The 9,325-nt window shown below is 47.5% G+C and overlaps 1 protein-coding gene across 1 annotated transcript; it reads right to left on the bottom strand.

The window, feature by feature from the left end:
• Positions 1 to 273: 273 nt before the first annotated feature.
• On the bottom strand, positions 274 to 1,504 carry LOC142433210 (melanoma-associated antigen B2-like). Its single transcript, XM_075538308.1, has one exon. The coding sequence runs from the start codon at positions 1,502 to 1,504 to the stop codon at positions 458 to 460; it is 1,047 nt and encodes a 348-aa protein (XP_075394423.1). The 3' UTR covers positions 274 to 457.
• Positions 1,505 to 9,325: the final 7,821 nt, after the last annotated feature.

Below are 9,325 nucleotides of genomic sequence, written 5' to 3'. Positions count from 1 at the left end.
TTGGAACTAAAGAAACCAAGGATTGAGTACATGGTATACTTCTGCCATATCTTGTGTTTCTAACTATTTATTGTGAACTTATTTAACATTTAAGAGACCTATATGTCATATTATATAATTCTGAATTTCACACATCAAAATATAGAAAGAAAAATTGGTGAGAGGGAGAGTGAGGGAGAAAAAGAGAGACAGGGAGATTTGGTGATTTTCCATTTGGTTTACAGAATTCTGACATCAGAAAAACAGTAATAAATGTATGAGGGAACATTGAATGTCTGAGTCTCACTGTGCCTGCAATACAAAGAACAACTGCATAGTGGTGCAAACAGGAGTAAATGGACAAGTTATCCATGGAGGAAAGGTACATAGGAAGGCATGTTTGTGCTCCTTCTGATTCGCACAACTGAGAAGATTAACAAACATTTCCAACAACAAATTGAGGCATCCGCCTCAGCCTTCAAGTGGAGTGGCGGAATCTGCTGGACCTCCCCTTGACATGGCTCTTTGCATTTCCCTTGGCAATCGGATTGTCGTCACCCATCCCAGAGGATGCAGCTTCTGCTCGTTCTTGTTCTTCTCCCCAGGTTTCTTCATACAGGTCTTGGAAGGCAGTGATGTTGATATACTTGATCTTCTCCAAATACTCCATCACTTTCTTCTTGCAAGCCTTAGTGTGGGCTCTGGAGCCCCACAAGAATTCGTAGCATGGAGGATCAGATTTAGGCACCTGACGGTACTCCAGGTACTTTTCCTGAACCAAATCTTCAGTGAGAAGCTTTCTAATGTCCCCAAAGATGAAGTGCTGTGGGCCATCGTAGATTCCTAACTCATCTAGTAATTCCCACATCTCCTCCCAGGTGACCCTGTTATCCTTGAGGTAAATCAAGCCCAGGAGAGGCACGATGAGCCCAGTCTTGGGAAAGCCACAATCGCCATTCAGAATCTCCTCCTTGGTGATCTCCAACTGACTGACCAGAGCATAGGTTTGACTATTGGAGTTGACTTCCTTCAGCTCAAGGCCAAAGACCAGCTCCATGTGCTCAGAGGCCCTCTTCAGCACCTCAGAGAATTGCTCCTTGTACCTTTTAGTGATGATCTTCATCACTTCTGCCTTGGTAACGGACTCCTTCATTTTATACTTTAACAGCAGGAACTGCAACAAGAGGCTCATCCTTCTGGTTAGGGGGTCCCTTTGGGACTTCTCAACAGATGTGCACTTAGGGGTATTTCGGCTGCTCACATGGTGACTCTGGGCATTTTTAGCAGCTGTAGCAACTGAAGTATCTGCAGCAGCCTTGGAGGTGGAGGCACCAGTTTCACAGGCCTTTGGAGCATAGGAGGAAACCTGGTGAGAATTCCCAGAAGCAGGAGCAGGTGAGGAGGGGGGTTTTTCCTCCTCTGTGGCAGGAGTCTGGGCCAACTCTACGCTCATGGTGCCACTTTGATCCTGGGGCTGGCGGCGTTTCTCACGAGATCGGAGTTTGCTCTTCTGACCTCGAGGCATGATGACTCTCTTCTATGGCAGCAGGCCAGCACAAAGATGATGTGGCTCTGCTAAAGAAGGGGAAGTTAGAAGGTATGAGTGAGCCCCTCAGCAAGGAGACGCCTCCCCGACTTTCACAACCACCCTGTTGCCAGTGTAGAATCCTTTGAGAGCCCTGCTATGGGAACCCACAGTGCCCTGGTCACCTTCTCAATTACCTTACAAGGTTATCTGAGATGCGATGAGGTTACACACTGCCTGGTCTGAGTGGGCTTCACTGGGATGACAGGATACTGGCTGAAGGGACTTCCTGTGCTTGGCTGGGGAGGGGGGACGTCTTCACAGTACACTTTTATGTACATTGGATCAACTGCTTGCAGGGCATTGGTCCCTCCATTTCAGTACTCTGAAGTTGACAACCCAAAGTTCTTTGAGACTCACAATGAAAATACATGAACACATCCGACCCCACTACTGACAGGATGTTACACTGGCTGCAACACACAGAGGTCTTTCTGCCATGGATTTCTTGGCAGCCAGGATCACCTATTAGGGTTCTCAACTGACCTTACCCTGTGACCAGCTCCCTCTCCTCCTTGGATGACCTCCCATGGAGCGAGTACACTCTCTAGGTCAACATGCCCACAGGACCCAGGGTTAAAAAGGGAGTGGGGTTTGCTGGTCTCTACTGATTAGTGGGAAGAGGAGTCACCACCTCACACTCAGTGTGCTCTCTTGACTACCACCATTATGGGCTCGGTTGCTAGCCTCTAGTGAATCAAACCCAAACCAAACTCACTGCCATCTAGCCCACTCTGACTCACAGTCACCCTGTAGGGCAGGAGAGACCTGCCCCCGAGGGCTTCTGAGATGGTAACTCCTCACAGGAACAGAACGCTTCATCATTCTCCCCCGACCTTGCTCCTGGTGGAGTGTCCTGCTCCCATGGGTCTTCCATCGCGCTACTATCACACAGGTCAGCATTTTGAAATCCCCAGCTTCATGGGGACAAAGAGAGGCCATTATTCTCCTGTCAAGCGTGACAGCCTCAGAAACACAGAGGGCTGTCGAGTCTCTGAGGCTAATGGACTCGATGGCAGTGAACATGAGTAGGGCAAGGCGCATGCTCTTTTCTCTTACAAGAGTCTTACCTTGACCCTGCTCTGATCTCCACAGTTTGGAATTCCGCTGTCTGCTGAAATGGGCTGAAAGTAAGGCCCTCCTCTGCCTGAGCAACCCCGGAATGAGTCTATGGGCATCCTTACTTCCTGGTTTGTCCTGGGGCCACACAGCCATGGTAACCGCAGGGCTCAGCGCAGCCCTAGATCTACAGGTGAACTCTGCCTCCTTTCTCAACAGGAGTGTCATTTGTCCTTGCCACTTCACGGGGACCCACAGTCACAGCTGTCGTGAGACCAGCCCCTGTCCAACCCACCCCACCAGGCCGCAGACTAAGGGCAACCCTACAGGAGACCTCAGAGTCAAGACTGAGAGTGAGAACAGCCTGCAGAGGCTGCTTTGGGGCGGCCAGGCTTGGGGCCAAAACATGGCAGTGGGGTGCTGGGCTCCGGCAGCTGGGCGGGGCCATTCCTGAGGCCTCCTCAGTTCTGATTCCGGGGTCCCTTAATTCCTCACTCAGATTCAGACCTGGATTCTGGGTTAGGGCTTGGGATGTCACCCTCTGTTCCATTTCGAATACTCTGAGGCAGAAGTGGAGCTTTGTGACCTGGTCTTAGGCCCGACCTTCCCTACAGTCCCCCCACCCCCTTCTGCCTGGGGACTCCCAGCATGGAGGGCAGGGTTGGGGTTCAGCGGTGCCCCTGATTAGGGAGGTCTGTGCAGTGGCACTAAGGGTTCCAGCCCAGTCCCCAGAGAGTGTCTGCTCCTTCGGCCAATCCAGAAGAGGGCTGCTCTCGGACACCAGACCCATCGGGCCACGTGACATTCTGGTTCCAAGTGTTCCTTTAGGCTCCCGAGCTTGCGCTAAAGGCGGGACTTCACGTGACAACTGGATTCGGGTTAATTGTTCCCCTCATCCCACCTCCATGCTCCTTACTAGGAATCCGTCGCAGTCCTGTGGATGGTCCTCTGGGATGAAAGGGCAGCACAGCTAAATTAGATGTTCGCCTTCTCAGTCCCCATCCCCGGTGCAGGGCCTTTGATGTCACATCCGGCAATTGGGGATCTGCTCAGGGACGAGGTTGTTGGGGGTTCTCTGAGGATCGACATCAGGCAAGTCTCCAGAGATGACAGTGTTGTGTCCTGAGTCCTCCTCCCGTCAAATCCATGGTCCTCCATGTGCTCAGTCGTCCAGGGTGGGGTATCTGATTAGAAAACTCATGCTCCAGACTTAGTAAAAGGACAATCTTCAGCCCATAGCAGGAGCTGTACCATTGGCGGTGGGCAGGAGCTAGAGTTACGTAATTTAAATCCAGACATGACTCCAAGAACTGCTGAGAAAATCCACAGATACCCCATTCCATCCACGTCACCCATGTTTCCCTTCCTTGGACCACGGAAGTCTTCTTTTGGCATTCCTGGGGACTTTATTGCTTCACTCCCCTTGGTGGTCTATTACTCGCCCTTAGCCTTTTGCCAGAGTGTGGTGGGGTCAGATTAGTTTCAATTTCCATACTGAGTCTCTAGTGTTGCTGGCTTAGAATTAGTATTGAATCTCTGAGAGTGGATGATAATAAATGAAAGTTGCTCAGTCTAACAACCCTGCCTATCTATGTCCTCGCTCTGCCTCAGACCATCTAAATCATTAATGGACCATCTAGGTTGCTAGGATCTCTACATCCTTGGTCCTTCTCTGTCTTCACTCATTCAGATCCTTATCTTGGCTCCATATCTTGAATTAAAGACGTCTGATGGAATATCACATCACTTCTCTACGTTATACTGAGCAGACTTTGTGCCCTTATCCTAGAAGAATACAGCACAAGACAGGACAAATGGGCCTTCAGAGAAAACACACATCCTTCTCCTCACTGCCCAGATGTCGTCTTTTATGCAGCTATGTTCTGAAATGTTTATTTTTATAAGCATGGTCTCCCAGCATCATTTTGCCATCTTTCAGATTATCTAACATTCCATATGTAGACAAGAATCTTGGCACCAATATTAAATTTCCCGGTGGCTCTAAATTATAAACATTGTGTTTTTAACTGCAAGCTCTCTGGTTTAAACCCATCAGACACTCCACAGAAGAAAGATGAGATTACCTGGTTCCTGTGAAGATTTACACTCTTAGAAAACCTAAGGGGGTGTTTGACTCTCTTAAAATTTTGTGATGAATCAAAATGGTATAATGGCAAAGGTTTGGGGTTCTAATTTTTTCCTGATGCCTACTTCTAATTTATTTTCATGTTCTTATAAATTAACAGACTCCTATATTCACTAAGATAATTTTTTTTACTTATGAAAGGAAAATACATTTAAGAGACACAGGCCTGCCTCTAGCTTGAAGGACTGGAAAAGTGTGGTCCAGTTTCTACAGGGGTTCTGGTTCTGCAATGTTACTTAGGAACGTTGTGAACTTGAGAATTATACAATTCCTTCTTCTGCAAATTACGACTGATAAATCCACCTTGTTGGATTATGGGAATGTATGTAATGCAATAGGGGGCATTTTGAAAGTGGGATGAAATATTGTGTTTACTGAATGGCAGTGAGCATCTGGTTGTATTTAGCTCAGAAAAAGACAACTATTTCATCCCAATTTAAAATTTTCTTAATTTCTAATCAAGTAGATTTCAGAGACTCTGCAATGCTACAACTAAAACACAAAACAACACCTGTGTATTTTAATCAAACCCAGGGGTGTGCTACCCTGTGTGTGTGTAACTTTTAATTTTACAAACAAGTAAGATTAAAAAGGATCAGGCACCCCAAGTACTTCTATAGTTATCATTTTTTTCTGTCATTTGTGATCCTAATGACCATAATCTGGGATTATTTCATTGCCATGTTTCTTACTTGAAAGCATAAAAGAACTGTTGACATTTTTTCAAGTCATGTCGATGGCAAAGCTAACTTTTATATCTGATAAACAACAAAAACATGATTCATGAGCTTACATTAAGGAGCAAAATAAAAAGATCAAGAGGAACAACATTTGAGTGAAAACAAACACTAGTTGTTACTAGTACACAACAGAGGATTATATATTTCTCCTCTAAGCTACTTCTGAATGCACTACTTGGAAGTCCTGTCAACTACTGTGAAGAATCTGCTCCCACGTCACTAGATTCTGGTGAAGCCACTAGACTTGGGCCTGAACTCTCAGTGGTTTCAGCATTAGAGCACACTCTGGATGCAAATCACTGTTGGGCTCTCTTTTCTCATCTCTTAAAGCCATTTCATAGGGGCCAGGGAAATCCCCGGGACTCACAAGCATGGCCCAAATCTCCAGAACTTTCATTTTGGTGGTTTCAGCACGTGCTTGGACCTCACAGGAATTCATAGTGTGGAGGATGACTCTTTCACACTTGCTAGTACTGCAGGTATCTCACCAGCACAAAATCACACACCAGGAGCATCCTTAGCTCTCCAAAAATATCTTGCGTCCTCCCAGCAAAATTCCCAGCGTATTCAGAATCTTCCAGATGGATTCTTCAGAGGCTCAGTTACCTTTCACGAAAATCACACCCAAGACAGTTATCAACACAATGGTCATACACACATTGCTTCTGGAACTTCTCATTGACGACCTTCAGCATATCGGCCTTCATAATGGACTCCTTCATGTTATACTTCTCTACCAAGATCAGCAGTAACATGTGTATCTTTCCCGTCAGATCTCTGTTAAGCTTCTTAGTAGAAGATGGGCCTGGGAAGGGCTGGGGCTTTTCTCCTCTTGGCCTTTGGCACCTACATTAGATCTACTGAACACAACAGCTGAAGCAGGAGCAGTGGTTTCCTTACATGACTGCAAAACACCTTCAAATGCGGAACTGTGGGAGTATCAGCCAGAACAAGGGAGGAAGAAGAGGGTCCTTCCTCGTGCCCCGCAGTTGCCCGCGCACCCAGGGAAGCCTGGCTTTGGGATCCTAACAGACACCGTGCTTACCCTTCTGACCAGGAGCCATGGTGAATCTGTTGAGATCCCTGTGGTAGAAGTGGCATTTATGCTAACAAAGACCAAGTTGATTCTGACTCAAAGTGACCCTGGAAGACAGAGTAAAACTGCCCTTGTGGGTTTCTGTGATTGTAAATCTTGAAGAGAAAGAAAGCCTCCCCTTTCTCCCGAGGAGACACTGGTGGTTTTGAACAGCTCACATTGTGATTAGTAGCCCAACCTGTAACTCACTACCCCACCAGCCTTAGGACATAACCAATAGTGTCATCATGTCAACCCTTAGCAGGACCTGCACCCCTTCACTCTGCTACTCTGATGTTTTGTTTGTTTGACAGGAACTTGTGTGTCAATAAAGACAAAAAGTTCAATTCAGTTTTACCTTCCCCTCTATTATTATTATTATTATTTGCTTTAGCCCCTCAGACCACCATTAAGGTTTGAGGGATAAAAAATTGGCTGGGATTTTTTTTAATATTAAGGAATGCAATATATATATATATATATATATATATATATATATCTTTATACAGACCTTATCAAGAAATGAAATCACCAATGGTATCTTATTCAACCAACCCCCCCCCCATATAGTTTATTCTCTTTATTTTTCTACCTACCCCGACCTCCCTCCTTCCTCAATATCCTATCCTGCCCCAATCCCTATTCTGGCCCTTGTCCCTGGCCATCCTGGAATCCAGAATGGAGGGAAGGAAGGGGAGCATCAGACCACCAGGCCTGGCAGAGCACAGGGTGTCTTGACAGTACAGGCTGAGGTTCTGTGGGGAATGGACCTGCAGCCATCACTCAAGCCCTTCAAATTGACTGGCAGAGGTGCTAAGCTTCAGACCTCCCTGACATGTGGCCACTCCCTCTATGCAAAACCCTCATTTCCCTGGGAGCCCCAAGGAGAAACTGGACAAGTGGGAGATTCCTGTAGCCCTCATGGTACTTACTCTGACTCCTGGGGTGACCTGGAAATCTGTCTTCTGCTGACTGAAAAATCAAGCTCTTGTAGTAAGATCGAGGCCCCCAACTCTGGAGATTCCTGAGGACAAAGTAAGGGTGCACGTCAGACTTGGACCCACACCAGCTTCTCCAGAGGTGCTTGGTGTGGAAGCGGCTTCGGCTCTTAGAGTACAAGTTGATGGAGTCTTCTCAGTCATCACCTAATCTCTATATCATGATAAACAAACAACAATAATAACCTCGCCATTCGTTTGATTCCAAGTAATAGCCACAGTATAGGCAGAGTAAAACTGTCCCTTTCTGTTGGTTTCCCAGGCTGTAAATTATTCTGGGCGAAGAAAGCCTCATTTTTCGCTTACTCCGTGACTGGTGTGTTTGAACCGCTGACCTTACAGTCAGAATCCAAAAGCATGTTCCACTATGCCTTCGGGGCTCTCTGACCACTAGGGAAGTGAATAAATCAGCCCATGAATATAAGTTCCTCTTTGCGAAATAGCTAACAAAACAAAACCTGTCCCCATCGAGTTAGTTCTGGTTCTCCGTGAATTCTAGTTTTAAAAGAAACCAACTTCCTGCCATGGAGCGAATCCCTGCTCACAGGTGAAGCTTAGAGGCAAAGTAGAGGCACCCCTTGAGCTTCCTAGCCTTTCAGACTTCCCGGGCTCAGCCAGCTGCTTCTGTCTCCAGCATTGTGGTTCCCAGGCTCCTGATCCCCCAACCTACTTCCGGACTCCAGGTCAGGCCTGAGGCCTGAGGGAGCAGGACGGCTCATCCCTTGGGCATGAGAGGGAAGTGAGGTGGCTTTGGGACACAACAGCCGGGCTCAGGCCTCCCCCAGCTGACAGAGGAAGCTGTGGTGCAAGACTGGATGGGGGGGTCTGGTTTTCAGGGTGCAGTCCACCAGTTTTAACTCGGGGTTCTCACCTGGACTGGCGGCAGCTTCTGCCTCGGACTCCCTCTGCTGGGTGAGGACCGCCCCTTCCAGACAGGGCTCCGGCCACAAGGGGGCAGTGTGACTCCTGACCACGCCCCTCGGGGAGGGCCTTGGAAGCCAGCAGGGGAGGGGCACCTTGCGGCTCCCTCTGACTGCTGAGGGGGCCAGGCTGTGCAGGGGTTTCACTAAAGTCACTGGAGGGTCTCTGATGATAAGATCTGTACATGTCTCTGTCTATCAGTTGCCTCAGCGAGTTCAGAAGAAGGTTTCCATTTCCTGGGCATCCCTCATCTGTAGGAAGAGAAAGGCTAGGTCGAGCAGGCCTATCAGAGGGCTCCCACACCTAGAGTAGGGGCTCTGGGGCAGTGGGGGCGGACACTGGTGGGGACAGGGGGCTTGGGCGAGGCTCTCAGAGCTCCTCTTCATAGCCAATCCCAGTGCCTTCTTATCCTGTTTCAAACTTTCTACTCAAAGGATCTGCATTTGATAACGAGAGGAAGAATGAATGGGAAGCTGAGTAGGGCACAGGGAAGGATGGAGGAGGCAGAAAGCACTCAGAGTTCCCCGCACAGAACAGAAGCACAAGGATAATATCGACTGTGCACTTTCTCCAGCCCCGTTCACGATCCCCACTCCTCAAAAATTGTACACTGCCTGTTTTCCCACAGAAAACTGCAGATTGCAGCACTTGAAATTTCTCTCTAAAAAGAGGAAAGAAAGGTAAAACTCCAAATTATACATGTAGAATAGGAAATAAAAGATGATGTATATATAATTATCTCCAACATTAAACTTACCATCCACTATTAGAATATTGCGAGCCTCTTTTAACCAAAAAGGGAAGGATCATAATTTTTATTTT

The sequence above is a fragment of the Tenrec ecaudatus genome, chromosome X (assembly GCF_050624435.1).
Source record: "Tenrec ecaudatus isolate mTenEca1 chromosome X, mTenEca1.hap1, whole genome shotgun sequence".
In the NCBI taxonomy this organism is placed as follows: domain Eukaryota; kingdom Metazoa; phylum Chordata; class Mammalia; order Afrosoricida; family Tenrecidae; genus Tenrec; species Tenrec ecaudatus.
The sequence above is the reverse complement of the archived record's forward strand: the minus strand, read 5'-3'. Positions and strand labels throughout refer to the sequence as shown.